The sequence below is a fragment of the Watersipora subatra genome, chromosome 7 (genome assembly GCF_963576615.1).
Source record: "Watersipora subatra chromosome 7, tzWatSuba1.1, whole genome shotgun sequence".
In the NCBI taxonomy this organism is placed as follows: Eukaryota; Metazoa; Bryozoa; class Gymnolaemata; order Cheilostomatida; family Watersiporidae; genus Watersipora; species Watersipora subatra.
The window spans coordinates 3840729-3862968 of NC_088714.1; the positions used below are offsets into that span (position 1 = coordinate 3840729).

At 33.9% G+C, this 22240-nt stretch overlaps 1 protein-coding gene across 2 annotated transcripts in view; it reads left to right on the forward strand.

Annotated features, from left to right (window-relative positions):
* LOC137399865 (JNK1/MAPK8-associated membrane protein-like) overlaps nucleotides 1–18947 on the forward strand; it is a 31641-nt gene extending 12694 nt beyond the window's left edge. For both annotated transcript variants that reach the window (XM_068086115.1, XM_068086114.1), the window contains 4 exons: nucleotides 14024–14202; nucleotides 15421–15497; nucleotides 16928–17085; nucleotides 18490–18947. In XM_068086115.1, coding sequence (XP_067942216.1) covers nucleotides 14024–14202; nucleotides 15421–15497; nucleotides 16928–17085; nucleotides 18490–18565 — 490 coding nt within the window. In that variant the 3' untranslated portion in view covers nucleotides 18566–18947. The remainder of the gene's footprint in view (nucleotides 1–14023; nucleotides 14203–15420; nucleotides 15498–16927; nucleotides 17086–18489) is intronic.
* The last annotated feature ends 3293 nt before the right edge of the window (nucleotides 18948–22240 follow it).

Genomic DNA, 22240 nt, shown 5'->3' on the forward strand with positions numbered 1-22240 from the left:
CACCATCAGAACTACACACACATCCAGAATTCCTACCACCACTACAACTACACTCGCTAGTACAATTCCTACTACCACCACAACTACACTCGCAACCATCATTCTAGCAAGTGGAATCACAACTCTTCCATCATCTGAAAATCTTAAGGAAAATATAACTAATATCCCATTTGTACCAATAGCCTCAAGATTATATAATCCGAATAATGAAGAAAGAGAATATGGAAATGAAAGTTTTTCTGATGAAAGTTTTTCTGTAGACAAATTACAAGATGTCGAAATTTTTTATCATAATCACATGCTGCTGCTAAAGTTGTAATCTAATTTTCATGCTTTCCTAAATTTTTATTCCACAATGAAAATGATATGTGAATATTGTATTGATTTTATTTTAATAATAGTATCTTAAAATATACAATAAAATATAAATTCTCCATCTTTGGAGATGAAGATTTTATTTCTAAAGGTTCTATTGATTTGCATATACATTCATTCAAAAAAAAATCTTTCTTATAAATACTAATTGCCAGTTTTCTGTGGAGTTGAAGAGCTTGTCACTTCAGAATATTGTAATTCTTTCTTATCGAGATAGAAGTATGTGTTGCTTGACTCGCTTTTCTCAACTTCTTTTTGTTTTGCATCATCACTGTTTAAATATATAAAACATTGAGGATTGAGAAAGGATAAAATAAATGGATAACTATATATCTTTGGTTTTAAAATTCTCAAAATCTACTTACCAAAATATACATTGAGCTAAGCCATCGTATACGTCTTGTCCACATGTACAGGAAGGTAATCCATCTATAGGATAATCCAATGGTAAATCCAATTGCAACTCCATTTCACTATTTTGAGAGTTTGTTTCTTTCGAGTTGTTTTTTTCATCAGTTTCCTTACCATCTTCTTGATACCTGTTTAATTTTTTGAAAATCCATTGAAAATTGAGAAAAGATGATGTATATAAAATGAATAATTATATATTCATATAAAACTTTAGAATTTAAAATTTCAAAATGTACTTACCAATGTACACATTGTGCTAATCCATCATATACATGTCCACATGTACAGGAAAGTAGTCCGTGTGTACAATATTCCCATGGTGTAGCCCAAATTTGAAGACAACTATCTGTACATTTCCATTCTGACATTTTACCCTTCTCAGAATTCTGTTAGCTTATGAAGAGTGTTATGATAATAATGATTCGTTCTCGATTGCTTTATATAGTTGAACGTCTGTAAAACGATTGAGTGAGTTTAATGAAAATTTATAAATAGATTACAAAACATTCCTCTATGCTTACAATTTCACGAAAATGAATTTCGCGAAATTACACATATATATTATATAGTCAACTTTCGCGAAAATGAATTTCGCGAAAGTGACTTTCGCGAAATTGGATTTCGCGAAATTTCACATCATATATACATGTATTATACAGTCAACTTTCGCGAAATTGAATTTCGCGAAAGTGAATTTCGCGAAATTGGATTTAGTGAAATTTTACATCATATATGTTATATAGTCAACTTTCGCGAAATTGAATTTCGCGAAAATGAATTTCGCGAAATTTCACATCATATATATTATATAGTCAACTTTCGCGAAATTGAATTTCGCGAAATTGGATTTCGCGAAATTTCACATTATATATTATATAGTCAACTTTCGCGAAATTCAATTTCGCGAAAATCTGTTTACTATTTTCACCTCATTAATTCCTTTGGACACACCCATCATTCTTCAATTCATTATATAAGCGTTGCATGAACTGATGGAATATTCTGCCTCCTTAACCATCTCTTGATGCCTACTTATATACAGACTTGAGAATTTGGGTCGATCGAGCGTTGATACCATAAGGCTTGTATGCTTCAGCTAGAATTCTGTTAGCCGGCTACTCGCGATTAAGTTCGTTGAGTGTCGCTGTGTTCAGGCTGTTGTGTGGACAAGCGCCTTGGCATTTGACCTGATTGTTTTCCTAGGTTTACCTATGGAATTCTCCTGTTTGGTTTGGCTTAACCATTCCATAACAGTCTCTCGACCAGTAAATAGATGAAGATGATGAACTAGTAAAGGGGCATACATGGATTAATATGTGGATTATTTTGAGGATAGCTCCAACTCAGCGTGAGTATATCAATATATAAAACTTATATCAAAAAGTAAATAATATTCGGTTGTATTTGTTACCAAGTTTATTTCGATATAAAGTATATATGTATATTCAATTGTAAAATATAGAAAAAAATTTATGTCAGTTCTTCTAGTAATTTAACAATTTGGGAAGTTCCTTGAATATGTACATTGTCAACACCTTCATTTTCTTCGTTATTAAGACTTTTACTAATTTTTCCATTCCAATCATATCTATCTAGTATAGTTTTTCGAACTACATGATCTCGTGTATCTGTTTCAGAAATTTTTAGCATAACTGTTAGAAAATCTTCTATTGAACATCCTCTGCTCCAAAATATTGCAAAGAGAAGACAGTAATCTCCACATGTTGTTGAAAGAAATCCTTGGAGTAGAACATCATTCCATTTAATTAACTTTATTCCAGAAAGTTTTAAGATTTGAGCGACATCTGGATATGTTGAAGGATCTCGTCCTGTTGAATCGAAATAATTAATTTCGGATTTTGTTCGAATAACTCCTATCCAGTGTTCTCCTGGTTGATAAGAATAGTGTGTGTTAAAAATATATATTCCTTCATTCGATAAAAATTGTTCTTTAAATTCATTTCTTGCACAGACAGCAAAAAAATGATTATTAGTCATGTGATCTTGGGAAAGAACATCGAAAATATTTGCTGTATTCATCCTTAGAATATGCTTCCACCACTGAGTCGAACGCTAAAGTCAGAAGCGATTTCCATCATTCCATCTTTTTGTATATATGTATTAAGATAGACATTTTCTGGTGTTGCAGCCCGAAAACCGATATCGATTGTTAGTGAAACATGTCTCATTAAATGAAAACCTTCGGATGAGAGATCTCCTGTCAAATCGAAAGCGTATATTGCAAGTCCAGTTTCATATTCAGTCAGTCCAATTCCACTTCCTTCAGATGAAAGATCTTTTCCCATTGCATTTAGAAGTTGTACATATGGTCGAGTATACATTCTATTTTCAAAATTTGGAGTATATCGCTTTCCAAAAGGTAGTCCATCAATTTGTAGTTCTACATGACTCACATCGTAATGACCAAATTTGAAAGGATTACGATTGTATGATCCATTTTCTCCATCGTGTGATGAAAGTGAAACAAGTATTAAATTTGGTCTAAGTGTGTTATCAGCAATTTTAATTTGAGTATGGGTTAATCCAGTATTCACATTATAAGATCTGGTGTATACCCGAGAAAGAGGATACTTTGCATTAACACCATTAAGTAGTTTTTCGTTATGTAAAAGCTGAATTGTTTGGTTGATTTTTAATTTTCGAAGATGAAGTACACATTTCGTCAACTTTACTTTTCCCCCTCCTCCAGGAGCAGCTCCTGCTGCCATCAAACAATAACTTGGTTTACTTCGGTCTAGTTCTAATTTACAATTCAATCCTGGAATGAGATATCTTTCCTGTTGAAAAATGCTAAGATGGAGTCGTCCAAAAAACTCAAATGTGTTTGATCCTCTAATAAGATTCTTTCTTGCTGTAGTCGCAGTATTATCGAAATCCGCACCATCTTTTGCAAGATTATCATCTTGAAACCATCCTTCTGCTTTTAATTGGTATTGTTTTGCTTCTCTGCTATTATTGAGAAGGGTTTCTATGAACGATCTCATAGGATAATCACTTGAATGTTCAACAACGGATCCATTAATTTTGAATGTTGCTGTTTTGATTAGCGAATGAAAAAACGCATCCCCTGGTACAACATTTACGTTAGCAACAGCATTGTCTAAATTGGAACCATCGTCCTTGACTACTTTTCCTTCGATTTGCAAATATGAATTACTTAAATCGATATAGTGATCTACATCTCCAGGTATTTCAATTTCAATTGGTCCATATTCACTGAGTCGTGACGGACCTAATTCACTATATATCCGTGCTCCACCGAACTATGTGTGCCCGGAACATCAAATATACCCAAACTTTCGTTTATCGTAAAAGGAGAACCCGATATTTTTAAACCTGTTGAACCAATCTCTCCAGAACTCATCTTTCACTATTGATGTATGTCAATGAAATGAACTAAAAAATATTGAGATAATAATATATAAAACATTTCAAATTTTAAAAAATATTTGGAGTGGCTTTTCTCCGTCGCTTTGCAGGTTTGCTACGGTTATTTAATTTTCTTTTCCCAGGTTTTCTAACTCTTGGAATTACTACTTCATCTGTTTCTTCTTCTTCTTCTTTTGGTCTCTCTACCATGTTATTAAGATAATTGGATGCAGCATCTAACCCTTTTTTCCCTAATGAGATAGCCGTTTTTTTTGCTAGAGGCGCAACAGCTTTTGCTAATTTTTTAAATATTCCTGATAGTGGTCCATTTCCCATCACTCTTTTTCCTTTATATGGTGTCAATCCGCCATTTCCTGTTTGATTAGACGTGTAATATTGAATGTAAAAGTTTTTTGAGTCTTCTGGAGTATATGGAATTAATATGGAATTCATTGTTTCTTTCTGAAATGAACCGTTAGTATAACCTTCCCTCCATCAAATGGTACTTTTTCTCCATCATCACTTGTTATAAGGGTCTCTATCACATCAGTAGAAATTTTATCTACTTCAACGTAATGCGCTTGACTGAATTCTGTATAAACTCGAGAGAACTTCTTTCCACTTACTGGGACAACTCGTAACAATCGTACATTTGCATCTCCAACGAGTCTGTTACTTACAATTGATGAATATACGTATAATGATGTAAATCCATAGTTGATATCCGGAGATGTGATGTTTCCGTGTTTTCCCACATTATAAGTTATCTTCGGATCTAATCCTAAGATATTTGCGAAATCTTGTGAAAACGAAACCTGAACACTCGAATCTCTTACATACAACATAGATTTGTTGGATATTTTGTCGTATTCGAATTCTATAGTTGGATGGAAATTGAAGGATTTTAGAACATCATGAGCTCGTTGAATTACTTCATCTATATCTTCGTATCTCCCATTTCCAATTTTTATGTCGAAACGACGAAATCTTCCATTAAGTTCCGCTTTTGTGATGCTTATTATCCCTTCTACTACATTTGGCCAATTATTTAAAAACGATATATCTTTTAGAGCAACTTCCCATTGTCCTTCTGTAAAATCTACACATCTGGCTAGTCTAACTGTAAAGTTTGAATTAGTATTTTTAGGAAAGTCACTAAAACTAGCATCAGAAGGAAGAGTTACGAACTCCGACATTTTCAATTCTTTCAATGAAGTTCAATTCCTTATCATCCTCTTTTATTTAACAAAATCTCTTTCATTGACCCAGCTATTGAATGAATCAGGATATCCCATCCATTTAACGAGTATTTCCTTTGTTCTTCCTCGTTTCCGAGATTTGAGAATTTTCTCGATTCGAAAAAATGCGGGTTTTTTTACTTTCTGTAGTTCATCTTCATAAAAAGTTCCATCAACCGGTTCGTTTGCCAAATCACGTAATTTATAGATAATCGGTCTTTCAAAATCAAGTACTTCTGTAATTTGAAAAACTTCAACCGTCCAATTTATTGTGAAACCTCTTTCGAAAGCTGTTCTAGCTTTACTAATACGAACGTAATCATCAATATTGAATTTGGGAGTACTGTCAGAACTATATTCTCCATTTTCATAAATCCTATTCCAGATTCTTTCTTGATTTTCATAATTTACATCATTCGGTTTTATTCCTAATGTTGTGTGAATAGTATTGTTATATGCTTTTACCATTTGTGGTAAAACATCAATATATCTACGTTCATCCGAATATGTCATGAATCTATACATCTTCATCCGTAATGTTTTGTTGAATCGTTCTATGATGGAAGCTTTAATTGTCTCATTCTCAGATGTAAACCATTTTACTTTATTTTCTTTCAAAACTTGTTTGACATCTCGATTATTAAACTCTTTTCCTTTGTCTGTTTGAAAAACTCTATAATTAGTTCCATCCAATACTTTTTTTAAGGCTTTTGCTACCAATATACCTGATTTGTTAACAAGAGGCTCTACCCATGCTTTTCTTGAAAAAACATCAATCAATGTAAGTAAAAATGTAATTCCATCATTTTCAGCTCGATGAGATCTAACATCCATTAAATCAGCCTGTAATTGTTCACCAACTCCTGCAACAATTGTAGGTCTTCTTCTAAATTTCGTTTTTATTTGTTTGTGTAACGTATAAGCATCTTCACCACTTAACCAATCTCTAACTTCTTGTTCGCTTTCTTTTCTCCGAAGTGCTTCAATCAGTTTTCGTGCTCCACCTAATGAAGATGGTAGATCCGGGGTATAATAGAATTCATTTAGTAAGTCGTCCATTTTCCTCTTGTTCCTACATAAGGTTTTCGTGAAGACGATCTATTCGAATTGGATTTTGATTTATTTGATAAATTCGAGTTCGACTCCTTGATAATTTTTTCAAATAGGTTATATTGTTTCTCAAATGAACTTGGAGAAAAGGGAGAAGATACAATTGAACTATCTTTAACACGAATCTTTCTTTCAAGAAGATTTCGTAAGTTCTCAGGTTTAATCTCTCCTGTAGATCCTGTTATTTTCCCGGTTAAAGAATCATAATTTCCAGACTTTTCCAATTTTTCCAGAAGTTTTTTCGCTTTAGTTTGATCTTGTTTCGAACCGAAGTCTTCAACTATTGAAGAAATGGAATAAGATCTAGAAGAATTTGACGATGGTTCTTCTTCGTTTAACTTCGGTGGTAATAATGTGTCTTCTTTTTTTGGCGAATCTTTTAAAACTGTAGAGTCTTGAGACGAATTATCTTCGGGTAATTCAGGTGTATCTTTCTTTAGAGTTTCTTTTGAATTTTGTGGAGCTGAAGGTGTTTGTGACATCATTGAAATCGGTTTTCGAATAGTCGGAGACTGTTGAATTGGATAACTCCGAATTGAATTCATTTCATCTAAAAATTTTTGAAGTTCAGCTGCATACAAATTAACTTTGTTATAGTCTGAAATAGTGTTATCGTTATTAATTTGACGCATCCTATCTCTGGTCTCCTTAACCTTACTTACTCTTGGATTTTCTAATGGATTAAAACGAAGTGACGAACTATAGCCATCATTGATAATTTTTGAATCCTGTTGACTTTTAAATTGGTTCCTTTTGTACTCGTCTTCAAAAACCAAAAAAAATTTTTTTGTGTTCTTAGGAAAGCTCATCTTCCTGCTGAATGATTAATACAAGTTGAGGGATGGCTTTATAATCCGTTTCAATAATCCTCTTCCGTTTTGCAAAATCTTTCGTTTATATTTAAGCGGTTTGTTTTCATCGATAATATTCATCAACTCCTTTTTATGTTGACTCAGAGAATGGTATTGATTTTTCGTTAAAGGTACATTCCCATATATAATATTTTTAACAATTTCAAGTAATGTTCTAATTACTTCTTCTTTCATATGCGGTAAAGCAGAACTTGCAAGTTCATCTGTAAGACTGTTCAGTATTTGTAGAATTACTCTGTTTTTTTTCATTCTCTTAGAAAGTGGAGAATTATCCATGATAACTTAATTATCTTCTTTTTCGTGGTTTAAACAATCCTCCGAGCAATGGTTCAACTAATCCTGGGAGTATAGCACCCGCGATCGGACCTAGTAAAGCCGATAAAAACCCTCCTTTTTGCAAAAGTTGTTTCTTTTCCAAATTCGATGTTCTAGGACTAATCAGTCGAGCGATGTTCGTACTTTGTCGACTCAAAGCTTTATACTGAGCATCAGTTAGTCGTTCTTTTCTTTTAATGAGTAATTTCACACAATCAATAATTGCTAAAATTAAATCCGTTTTAGCATTTTTAATAATTGATTGTTGAGAAGAAATAGAATCTCCAACTAGAGATAATAAAGTTAGTAAATTTCGTTGAATTCTTTTTGTTTCAACCATATCTATGTGATAATTTTAGTGATGTTATAGTAATCACTCAGAGGAAGATACAGAAGTAGTATGGTGATTATTTAAAGAGAACTTGGAATATATACTTGTTTTATTTAATTATGGAATACCAATCAAAATCGTTTGCTTAATTAGGCTTATAAATAATCATAGGCGTAGAGTCAACAGGAGGGAAATTTCCCATAATTCTCATTGTATCATCGGTTTCTTGTCGGAGGTCCAGTCTCATGAAGGAATATGGTGAAGATGTTGCATCTCGGTAGGATTCCTGAAAATATTTAACTTGTCCAGGAAAAACTTGTTTTCCTAAAAATGTGATTGATGTAGAATCCCTGGGGTTTTTTCCTATAAAAAAATAGTGACTATTCAACGAAATTGTTCTAAGTTTACCAAAGAATAAGTTTTGTGTAATAGTAAAAATACTAATATTTAGATGGTGACTTTCTCGAGTATACAAATTGTTAGCCATCTTGATATTTGATGATAATTCCTCCATTAGATCATCAATGATCATCCATCTATTTTCTCCATCTTTGGGAAAAGTACTCGGATCTTTCAATCCTTCATGAAATTCCACTCCTTTCATATCCTCAAAAGCTTCCTGCCACATTCCATAGCAATATATAATTTCGATTGGAGAAGGGGTAGATATTAATTGAGATTGTTCAATCAACCGTTTAACGAGTTGAGTTTTTCCTGATCCTGTTGGTCCTGTTATCATAGATGTGAAAGGAGAATGTAACCTCACATCAATTGATTGTAGTCCGTCTTTCTCCATGTTTTGATAATTACTAACATTGAAGTTTTCATTTCAACTAATTATAATGATGAGGAGATGTTTCAAAAATCACACTTTCATTATTCATAAGATTTTGAAAAAATACTTCTACATAGTTCACAGTAGCATTCATCTTTTCTCCTGTAATCCGAATAAAAAAATATTCAATCAAAGATGAAGCTACAGTTATTGCAAGTAATATTAAAACCACTCCAAAAAATTGAAGCAAACTTTGTCGAAGTGGTTTTGATGTAGATTTAGTGATGTTATCAAAATGTTTATGTAATAATACAGCCTCTTCAACTAATCCATCTGTATTATCTTTTTCTTCTTCACAAGATTTGTAAACTTTAGAATTATCCTTATGAATAGTTTCCATAATTTTATATATTTTTGTATTCCTTCTAGTTGAACGAAATTTTTCATAATGAATAAATCATTCGACTTTCCCCTTTCTTATTACTCATCTTTAAAGAGTTTTATAACGAAGGGAGACTTAACCGATTCCACGAATAGACACGCCCGAACTCGTCCAACATCAGCGTTCATTCAACCGAAACGACATAACACCGTTCACCCCACCGGTCGCCAACCCAACCCCAACCATTCGACGATCGATCGCTCAACTCGTCGACACCCGAACCCCAAACCCATCGCATCGAAACCCGAAACCATCGCCCTCTTCACGTCATCCTTCCCACAATTCCTCTCGACCAGCACCGCATCCTTCCCACAATTCCTCTCAAACTTCATAACCTTAGCTCCCAACACTCACACACCTACCCCCCCAAACTTTCCATCAGACAACACCATTCTCCGAGGTTCTCGGGCTAAAATGTACCCAAAATCTCACTTTAAGTGCAAACGTGTGTAGATCTGCTCTCTATAATAATATATTCCCTACATATCCTGAGTTTTAATATCTGCATGTAACTAATATATGGCACGACAAAAGCTTTATTTGTAATTTTAACTTCGTCCATTTTTAACAGCTAGTGTCACTTTTCTCTCAGGAAATCACACGCTCCCATCTCCCCATGGTTGATAATTTGCTGTAGGGAAACTGATATGCTGATTCAATTTGTTCCATCAATTTGCCGTCTTTTTTTTATAAAAATTTCATTGAGCCAATAGAAAATCTACTTTCAAGGCTTAGTGTAGGTAGTTGTTTGTGCAAGAGCTGAACAAGCCGGACAAGTTAGACTGACTCTCCGATTGTCTATAAAATCTGCTTGTGGGTTCTCAGCATACCATTTCTACTTCGGCAGATGTTTATGGCTGCTCTCTGTTGCTATTGGTTTCTTGTAGTTCGTTGAGCTATTAATAGACTGTCAGCGGGTAGCAGGTTTGACCAATATATATCCACGTCTATCTTCATAAGAAAATGAGCAGACAACTCCAAATTTAGGTCATTTGTTCATCAGTGTGTCTAGGCAAACTGCTACTTTTAGCCTGAATTCTTCATTTTACGTGGGTGAATTATGTTATAATAATGACAATAATTCTTTCGCATCGTGGCATTGAATTCATCTCTGAAAGACTATGACCGGTAAATACCGGTATTTATGACCAGTATATGCGCACATATTCAATGGTGCTCTAGTCTAGTCTATGACTGCTTGTGGGTAGAATTATATGGTCTTTGCTAGTTTATATTTGTGCCTTATATGATTGTCAGTGGTTTGATATTGATTTGTTTGGTACTTGTATTAGCTGCTGCAGACTCTCCGTAAATTATCAAGTCAGTAAACTGTCTGGGTCTTAACCATCAACCATACGCCGAAGTAAAAATTTTGTGGGCTCATAAAACAAATTCGTGTGAGCTATCTCCTCTTATTTTAATTATGTGCACTTAAAATTTTTTGGCTGCACGGAATCTGCGTACAATGAAATAGGGAGCCAATATTCCATCTATCTATTATACTGCATATGCCAATAAGTTTTGAATTTTGATGCGATCGCCGTAGATGATGGCGTGATGCATTGAATTTGTGTACTTCCTGTTAAAGCTCATCTCCTGCGAAAGAATGTGATATCTGCTGGTTGTTTACACGATGACACGGCGTTGTCAGGCAGGCCCTCGCAACCGGCATGGCAACCAGCAGCTCCACTCTCTTAACCCCTCAATTATCTCTCTTGACTGAACAAATATCTCATTACTTTCACCTTCGGTCTGACCTTTTTTGTTGTTTTCCATTTGTCAGTTTTTTGGCATCTGTCCAAATAACTTGCCTTCAGATTTCTTTTAGATGAAGCCCTCATTAAGGCTAATTAGGGCCTAGCGTAATTGTTTGAGCAATTGACCCTTCTCTGGCTCGGTTGTCTTGCCTGTGCTCTCGCTAACCCTGCCCTCCATCGATCACCAATCGCCTGTCAACCAGTGTAGGAGTAACTGATGCATTTTATCTATTCGCTCAGATAAGCGATTATCAGAGAGAAGTCAATAACTCATAAAAAATAATTGGCTGCACTTGAGATAGGGTGAGTTTGAGGAATAATTGACCGATTGTTCATTAATATTGTTCGACGTCACTCACAAACAATCGATGCCTCGCCTTGTCTCTGCAACAAACTTTTGTCCTTATTAACTGTTGATGCATATCAGTCAAAGACAACCACTGCACAATACTGTATATTTTGGCATTTCTAAGAATAAAGTTGTAAAAAATTGTAATGAATGTAAGAATGAAGTATTATAAACTTGAACAAAGATGTTCTTAGCCTTAGATAGTACAAATAATTAAAAGCTCCAAGGCTGCTTGCCGCTATTTCTGATAATCGTGAGTGTAGATTTCAAGGACAATTGAGTTCTTTTACAACAGATGATTTTACAGCTTCCCCTTACATCGCTACAAACAGAAGAACTCGAGTCACACCCGTTAGACTTGGTGATAGTCAGCGAGTCCTTACAGGCAAATGATCGATAGAGCAGCGCCACCGTTTCAACGTGATTACACATTTTTCACTATTGCACCACTATTTCAACTTGTGTATACTTCAGAAGTAAATAATTACGATGAACATCAGCTCTATATTATTCTCAGATGCTCAATTTGGAGTTCAATTGGCTTGTCAGAAAAAAATAAATCTCAGTTTTAAATTGTTTGTGTAAACTGATGTATTATGCTGCAAAATGTTTTTTCCAAATGTTACTATACAAAAATTGCACTTCCTAATCGCTTTGTGTGGTACACCTGGTGTAATATTCATAGTGTGACATGCTCTAGCGTGGTATACCTAAGGTACATCGAGTACAGTCCCATCTTCATTTACAATCTTCTCAACAACAACTTTCCAACATACGATGTAAAATTCAGCAAGTATTTACCTCTTCATAAAAAGTAATGTCAAGCGTACGATGCTCAAAGTATTCATTTCATGATACGGTAAAAGGACTGGTGAAACCTGTGCTTGGAAATAAACGTACAAAATTATAAAAGCGTACGGTGTAAGTCAGTTTAAACCTGACCTGGTGTAAGTTAGAGTAAGTTATGCTGTGAACACTTATCTCTATTCTTTATCATTCCTTTCTCTCCGAGTCTACACATCGTCAAGCCTATGTTTCGGTTTGTGTATCTTTAAGGTGAAGAAATACCAGAGCCTTCTTTTATTGACAATTATTTATATTTTGTGCATATAATTTAGTGTTTTACACTCAGTTTTCCCCGTGTGACATATGATGCATTTATTATATTGTCATGTGGATTCACCTGCAATATTTAGTGAAAAATTATTATTGCTTTTTAGGCTGTCAACTGAATTCATTAAATTACAGTTTATTTCTAAAGAATGGTTACTCAAACACATGACGGTTTCAACATAGGAAAAAATCTTGGAACAAATGAATTGCGTCTGTAGATATCTGGCTGTATATATTCAGTGTCTAGCCTGCATGACAAAACATAAATTAGTCCAGACAGCCAAACAACTTACGTGCCAGACTCACGCACAAAGAATGCCGACCATTGACTTGCTCCATAGTTCTCGTAATTCTGTTTTCAGGCAATCTTATGTTTAGTTGCATGATTTTAACAAATATTTGTGCTTTCGCATCCGTCTGGTAGGTATTACATACAATATCTCTTTGTGCCTGGTCTAGGGCTTGTGTGCCATGTTTACAGCCTTCAGCACGTGAGTTCTGATGCTGAATACATGGAATGTTGTTTAGATTTAATATTATACTGAATGTATATTATGGTTACATAACAAAGAATAATGCGTAAGAGCATTCCACAGACTCTCTTTAAAGTTTTATTAGTCTCATTAGAGAATCACCTTTGCTACGATTACCTTCAGAGAATCATGCATGAGTAGTTCACATGTATTAACTTTAAGATGTAAAAAATTTCGTTTTGAGTTTATTGAAAGCATCTCTGTATTTGTATTTTATTCACTTGATGGGATCGAGTTTCTCCAGACATTCTGCATTTCATGGAAGCATTTTATCTGATATATATTGACATTATAGTAATAAAGTAATATATATATATATTATTGGTATTTACATTATTTATGTGTATTATTTATATATAATTCACCTATATTATATATCTATCATTTATTTAGGTATCATTTATCTATATCGTACATATATCATTTATTTATATATCATTTATCTATATTATAAATACATATTTTATTTGTATATTATTTATCTAAATATTGTTTATCTATATATTATTTATCTATATATTAATTATCTATATATTATTTATCTAAATATTATTTATATATAATTTACCTATATTATATATATAGGTAAATATCATTTGTTTATATATCATTTATCTATATTATACATATATATTTTATTTATATATTATTTATCTATATGTTATTTATCTATATATAATTTACCTATATTATATATATCATTTATTTATATATAATTTATTTATATATTATTTATCTATATATTATTTATCTTTATGTAATTTATTTATATATTATTTATCTACAGTATATACTATTTATATTATAGGATTCATAAGAACGAACTCATATGAATAGAATGACTTGTATTCATAGTCATTTTAGGTATTTTTGCATTTAATACTGTTATGCAATAGGAATAGCATTTGCACAGGAAGTTTTTTAATTTATATCCACATGCATAAATATTTATATAAATAAATATAAACATTCATCGCGGCTTCATAGCAGAAAGTATGCATGTGTGTTGCAGGTATACAATAGTGATGATATTCTATGCACTGCAAGTACCGGCTATGCTCCTCCTTAGACCAATATTTTCACATAGACTGCTATCGAAGCAGGGTGTGGACACGTGTGGGCCAATATATAGCGCCTTATACTTCCTGCCCATCATGGTGCTTGTGCACTCAATCGCTGCTGGCATTCTCTGTAAGTTGGGCGTTACATCGAGCATATTTTAGGAAACAGCTAGTATTATGTTGAAACATTACGTAAATGTTATAATTTGAATGGAGAAATATAATTGCGAGTGGTTGGTGTACAATTAAAGCGATTTTGCTATCCATTTATATCATAGATCAAAAGATGCTTCATATTTTCTGTCTAGCAGTCAAATGTTAATAATTCGCATGGCTGTTCTTCAGGAGCATTTGTAGGCTTCCGAGGCTATTATTAGCCGCAGCATATTCCACTCGTTTGTAATAGAAATGGGCAATCGAGTAGGAGAATACCTCAGCACCATTTGCTGTTTCGCGTGTAAATCTGTACAAAGTCATATGATTGCAGCGGAATTATTGAGATTGTTGTCTGCGATATCGGCTCCTCAGTTTCTGAGTTGCAACTCTAATACTACAAGCAGGATGATTATACCCTGCATGTTCATAAACTAGGTTGTTATATAACAACATCAGTACCTCCCTTCAATCATATGACCCGTGGCCTCACGCTTGTTGGGCATCTTTTTTATCTAAAATGTTTTTTACCTTCATCAGTTTTGCCTTGATAAATACACCAAAGAAATTTCCCCGCCATCAGACTGTTCAATCTCTTTTTCTATAGCCATGCATGACCTCAGCTTCTAAACCACCGGTAGTCAGTTATGGTGCTTGCAACTGTGTCCTAGTAAATTGAACTGCTCGCTTTTCTTTTTACCACGTTATATTTTATGTGTCTGCTGGTAATTTTATGTCAGATTTTACAGTGGTGCCGGACCACCTGTTTTTTTTGACAGCGTTGAAACAATGTGTTTTATTGAGTAGATTGTCTGAGGAAATTCTCTGATTGTTACTTGGAACAGATCAGTGAGTGCTATGAGAAGTGAGAGACCCCCTAATTGATTTAGTCATACTTTCAGGTGTCTGCTAATTCTAAACTGTCCTTGGCCACTGGTCATTAACCTTGCTTTTAATTTGTTCTTTTATACTGTTGCTGAAAAGGCAGACAACTCTCAAAGCACTTGCAAATTTATCTGTTGCCAATGTACTGGATTAGCCAGTGTACCAAAAACCACCTGTGGTTAAAAATGTTGGACAAGTTTCCCTCAATTCTCAAAAGTTTGTCTGTTACATGATAAAATTTTTATACCTCTTAATACAAAGATTAAATATATATATAATATATTAAATATATATAATTGTTTGTTTCTAGATTATTGCTACCCTTACGTGACTTTGCTCATATCTGGTATATCTCTCGCCATTCACGTCTCTCAATATGATGAGGAGGTGAGTTTACACTCCGTATAAACCATTTGATAAATGTCTGCTGCTGGTGTCCTTGAAGCGTTGAGAGCACCTTTTGTTATGAACTTATTTCTAGGATGCCCCGGGAGTGATAACACACTAGCTCTCTTGCAATAATGTTTATTTCTAATACTTTTAGAGGCCGTAAGCAGCTACATATATATCCAACTTTCACCATTGGTTATAGTGGAATATGGCGCTATGAATTGATAGCAGACACAACAGATAAAAAACATAGCTACTAACCTTACATAAATGCACTCAAACTCTGTACCAATCTAATCTAGCTCACAAGGAAAACGTCAACCCACTATTGGTATTCTGTATCAGTTTGAGGAAAACGTCACAAACAAATATTTTTAATATTTTATTGAAAATGTTAAACATTACAAACTTTGTATAAGTTGAGGTTTAATATTTTTAATAAAGTATTAATGGTATTATTTATTAATATTAATTTTTAATTAAATAAAAATGGAAATATTTTTATTAAATAATTCTGCTTCATCTGAAGAATTTGTCGATTTGATTGGTCAGTGAGTTTAACAGCTAGTTACTGCTAAAACTCAAACTCGAGCTTCACAACACTTCCTGACAGGAAATGTAACATCGGCGAACAAGGAATAGATTGAGTTGTCGTTTGACTCGTTATGGTGATAGACGCTGGTCTCTAATTCAATACATTTTTATGCGTTTGTAGTAGATGTTGAAGGGAATATCATAGTGAAATAAACTCGAGTCTTTCATCACTCAGAAAAAATTAATCCACATAGCAACCATTTGTATTTAATCCGAAGTGCTTGAGAGGGTTAATAAAAAGGTATTATAGGCGTTCAACTGCTACCTCTTGCATTGTATGTTCTTTTTTCCTCTCTTCTTCCCTAATATCCCTAGTATCTGTTACAACCCATAGAGCAATCCTAGCAACTAATATAAGTCCTTAATTATTTTAACCTCTTCTATGTCAACAAACTATTTATGCTTTCACTGAAGGTCATAGTCATCTTAACATTTGCCGTTTTCAAGCGAGATGACGCCTATCGGCTTGGAATTTGCTTTTAGTAAAATGGGTTTATTTTTATTTTTTAACTTTGCATATTTTATGTATCGGTATTGCTTCTTGTACAACCAGCAATTGTATTTAATATATTGTATATTCACACGAGTTTAATTCTGTTATTTATTTGCTCTGTTGAGACTGAATATTTCATAGGCAAGATGTTGTTTATCCACTAGTCTCCTCTCTTGTATTTAACAAATTAAGTTTTTATTTAGCTAGTTGAGTCACTTGCAGGTTTTGCCGGCCTTTGTCTGTCTGTCTATATCCCTTATAGCCAAGTCTGATCCAGTAGCGAGTACAGGTTTGAACATCATATATGAGCATAAAAATAAGCCAAGGTTTCACATTGCAGAATGCTTTGGAACTGCTATTAAAAAGTCTCTATGATGGCCGAAGTTTTGCCATTCTCACCCTTCACTGGCTTCTTCATGCATTTGGTATACTCGCTCTCATCGACATAGGCAGCAATGTTGTGTTGACTGGATGCCTCATGCTGCTCGTGCCTGTTCCGTAAGCATTAATCATAGTTCTTGTTGTCACGTTGTCATATGTTAAAGCTGTCATATGTTTGCGTCACCACTTCCTTAAAAATTAACTTTAATGTACTGAATTCATTTGACAGCCTAAAAAGCAATAATAATTTCTCACTAAATACTGCAGGTGAATCCAGATGGCAATAAAATAAATGCATCATATGTCACACGGGGAAAACTGAGTGTAATAGACTAAATTATATGCACAAAATATAAATAATCGTCAATAAAAGATGGCTCTGGTATTTCTTTACCTTAAAGATACTCAAACTGAAACATAGGCTTGACGATGTGTAGACTCGGAGAGAAAGGAATGATAAAGAATAGAGATAAGTGTTCACAGCGTAACTTACTCTAACTTACACCAGGTCAAGTTTAAACTGACTTACATCGTACACTTTTATAATTTTGTACGTTTTATTTCCAAGCACAGGTTTCACCAGTCCTTTTACCGTATCATGAAATGAATACTTTGAGCATCGTACGCTTGACATTACTTTTTATGAAGAGGTAAATACTTGCTGAATTTTACATCGTATGCTGGAAAGTTGTTGTTGTTGAGAAGATTGTAAATGAAGATGGGACTGTAGTCGGTGTACCTTAGGTATACCACGCTAGAGCATGTCACACTATGAATATTACACCAGGTGTACCACACAAAGCCATTAGGAAGTGCAATTTTTGTATAGTAACATTTGGAAAAAACATTTTGCAGCATAATTCATCAGTTTACACAAACAATTTAAAACTGAGATTTATTTTTTTCTGACAAGCCAATTGAACTCCAAATTGAGCATCTGAGAATAATATAGAACTGATGCTCATCGTAATCATTTATTTCTGAAGTATACACAAGTAGAAATAGTGGTGAAGTAGTCAAAAATGTGTAATCACGTTGAAACGGTGGCGCTGCGCTATCGATCATTTATTTGCCTGTAAGGACTCGCTGATTATCACCAAGTCTAACGGGTGTGACTCGGGTTCTCCTGTTTGTAGCGATGTAAGGAGACGTTATGTTCTGAAACATTCTGGTATAAATTGAGCACGGGAGAGATTTTCGCGAGCATTGAGCAGTCTTGCGTGCTGTAAATTACACGCGTCAAGCATTCTCAATCTATTGATGTGGCCGCTTATACTCAAGCACGCGGACAACCTGTATTTAGGGGTTGAAATGATTACATATTTTTTAGACTAGTGTCTCACAATTGAAAGGGGATTAATAAGCTATAACATATTTCAATGGTGGTGTTGTTATAGGTTGATAGCTACCCTGGAATATTTAACTCATGTGCGCTTGGATACGCAACCAAATATTTGCAATGATATTGTTGTACCTTAAACTGCTTGCTCACCTTGCAGGATTTTTGTCTCGATGTTGCAGGTATCTCCTCTATATTCTGACTGCCAAACATACCTGTCCGCGACGTATTGATGCCGTGCTAGCGCTAACTAGCTAGCGGCCATGTGTTAGATGAATGATGGCTGTAGAGCTCACTGTCTGTGGAGATAATCGCTATGTGCCGATATTTCAACATGCGCATGTTAACAATTGAAGTTTGATATGACATGACGATGAAAAGATGGTAAGATGCGGAGGCGCAGAGAGTCTGAGATGAACATTACACGATTTGATATTTATGGTCTCGTGTGAGAGCTGGTCTAATGGAAATAAACAGTCCATGTGACGTTAAATTCAAACTGGTCAACTCTGCACTCTTGATCCGGGTTACAAGACGATCACTCCAGTTTTAGGATCACTCCATGTTTACAATTTCATTGTGTTTGCATCATTCTTGATGGTTGGCTCGGTGCTTATGCTCTTGGAGCTATTGGAATATATTGAAGGCTCTTATTTATGTACACAAATATTCTCCTTTTAGATCGTGGTCCTACCAACCTTCACAGTCTTAGTACTGCAGTCTCTTTTCACTTGTTCATGAGCTATTTCCTGAAATTGAGTCAATTTTAGGAGACAGCTCATGAACAATTATGAGTGAACAACTGCTGATATGTACATGTAGTTGATAGTCTCAATATAGTATTGATATGTAGTTGATAGTCTCAGTATAGTACTGGTATGTAGTTGATAGTCTCGATATAGTACTGATGTGTAATTGGTGGTCTCAATATAGTACTGATATGTAGTTGCTAGTTTCAGTATAGTACTGGTATGTAATTGATAGTCTCAATATAATCTATGGATTTGTAAATTCCTAAAAATGTTTCACTAGCCATGCTTGAAACTTAAGATTCATTTTTAGTTCAATGAATTGTTGAGAATGAATGATATCTCAACTGAAATGCAACATTAATGGTTTTAGAGAATTTCAAGCTTGAGTTGAAAGTTTTCTTTCCCTGAACAACATTTCTCACAATGGCTCATTCCTTTAATGAGATGCCAGTCTGTGTTTCACTTTCTGTAGTTCCTCTCTTGTATCCGCCGTTGTTATAAGAGTGTCTGGTGTCTCGTTAATGCGGACTAACAGACAGACAATGACAGAGTGGGATTTATTAATAGAGATTCTGCAGCAAACTATTGCTGACTTCGTTTACAGCAAAATGGTTACGAGGGCGAGCCCGCTGCGAAATCAAAATGAAAAGCAATTGAAGATATTTTTACTGTTTCTTTGTTAGCATCAATTTTCAACAAATTGATTTTTTTATGTAAAAAAATAAGGCGGAAGGAGGCAACAAGACATAAAAAATAGAAGGCTAGGATTAGGTCAACCATGGCTCATTTGTGCCAACACCAAAACTGATTTTTTGTTTTTGTCAAAAATGTCATCAGTTGCAGGATTAATTGTTTAAACTCATTTAAAATCTTACCAGGAATATATGCTGTGCCACTTCCTGTAGTGTTGCATTCAAGCAGATTGTTAAAGCAATCATTTTTTGTAATATTTACAGCTAGTGTTGCAAACTCTTGCATCAAAGAATCAAGAAGTCCATTCCTTTCTTGCAGCTCACCTAATCTTATCTGTATGATATGCAACTTTTATCAACCAAGTTAGTGATAATTAATCTCTTACAATGCACGTTCTTTTTTGTATTAAAAGTACATCCTGGTTTACTCTCACTGTTTGAAAGTTTGTGATGATATTTTACATTGAAGGTAGCATATAACTGTGTAGTATGTAAGGGTTTATTTCATGTTCGCATTCCATTCTTTATAAATTTTCTGAATAATAAGTTATAAAATAATTTGAAATTTTATTCCACAAAGTATTCAGCACTCGCAGTGTCCCTATTCAACAGTGAGTCTATCAGTATATGCTTTTATTTCACCATAGCTTTCAGCTGCTGCAACTATATGTAGAGTCGATAAAAGTTTACTAAAGAATGTACAATTATTAAAAACGTTTAAAATTCAATACTTCAGTACTTCAGACTTATCTTACCAACAATGAAACTGGCTTTGTTTGACACTTTGTCATCCATATGTGTAAATCTCTGAGTTTTTTTCTTTCTGTTAAAGCCTGTGTCTAGTTATAGAAATTAGAATCTAACAAAGAAAAAACTGTACGGCTCTAGATTTGTTCTCGGTTCCTTCAAATCTAAAAGCAGCAAACTTGACGGAACGGAATACGATGGATTCATTGGGCAAATAGTCATTACGTTGGTTAAGATACTTAGGCTTAAAGCGCTTACTTGGAATTAAGCTGGCCCAAACCAAAGGTAATGTTTTATAAAAGATTTTGGTAAAGATCTATCCTTCCTGGTAAGTTACTCAAATTCATTAGGTAATTATTCTATTACCCGTGCAAAATCGGGTATCCGACTAGTTTTTATGCAAAACGAGAATGCTTTAATGTCATCTAAATAGAAGTATTTTACAGAATGCATACTATGTATTAGCCATGAACTGGCGCCCTTTGAGTCATCAAGCTACAAACAATATCAGAGAAACTTGAATGTTTCTTGATTCATGTTCTGGCTTTCCCAAAACTGTATCTGATATAATGTATATTATAATATATATAATATTGATGGATTCCAGCCCAATTCATTTTCCCTAAAAATACGAATAGTCATGTATTCGGCAGAGTAAATTGTCATGTTCTATTTTTAAGTTATGCATTTTCATTATTTACTGTCAACAGATTTTTGGTAATAGAATTCTTCGTTGAGAAATCTTTTTTATAATTTTGACACTATATTTTTCAGAAACATTTAATAGTTTTAATCATCAGTTCGACTGATAACATTTTCTGTAGCTCATTATAATGCTGGTGCATCCCTCATTTAAATAATTTGTAGAATTTTGTTTCGTTGCCATGCTGTATTAATAGCTACATACATAGGAATGAATTTTTGTAAGGAAAAGGCCTATTTTGTGTTGAAGCAAAAACAACAGAAATTTTTTTATCATTATTGAACCAATATTGAGCATTGAAGTTTATCACTACTTATATTTTTAACAACTTTTTGAAAGGTGATTAAAAATGATGTAATTTCTACAAGACATTAAAAATTCTTTTGGAGTTATGGCCTATTGGTAAGAGACCACTGTTGACTCCGCTTAATGAAAGAAATAGATGCTTATGATTAGTAAATAGAACCAAACATGAAACTTTCTGTCTACATTTGACAAATGATCCTGAGGACATGTTTAAAATTTGTCAAAAGATGTTGAAAGAATTACTAACATGAGTATTTTCAGAAAGAATCAACTTCAAATCAACCATGCCTTTTATTCACCAGATAACATTCATCAGATTCATCATATGACATTTTCTATTTTATTCTAGCTAAAACAGCTTTAATCCGTAATCAAGCAAACGTTTGTAAACACATATATGTTATACTGAAATGGAAATGTGCAGAGTCTTTGAGAGGTGGTCACTTACGTACTGCCTAAGGAGGTCATGAGTAGGAGTATATACTGTAGGTATTATAGAACTGCGTATATATGAGTAATGCATATCTTGTAAAGTGTAAATTTATTATCCCTTTGTCTTGTTTACTAGTATATTAAGCACTACTCACAGCATGACTAGCAGAATCCTGTTTCATCCATGTTAGCCTTGTTTAGGTGCAGACCTTTTTCTGCTTCTTAACTTCAACAGCAAAATTGGTTTTTTGTGGCTTATTAATAGTTAATGACAAAGAACTTGCTTATAGTTCAATATCAC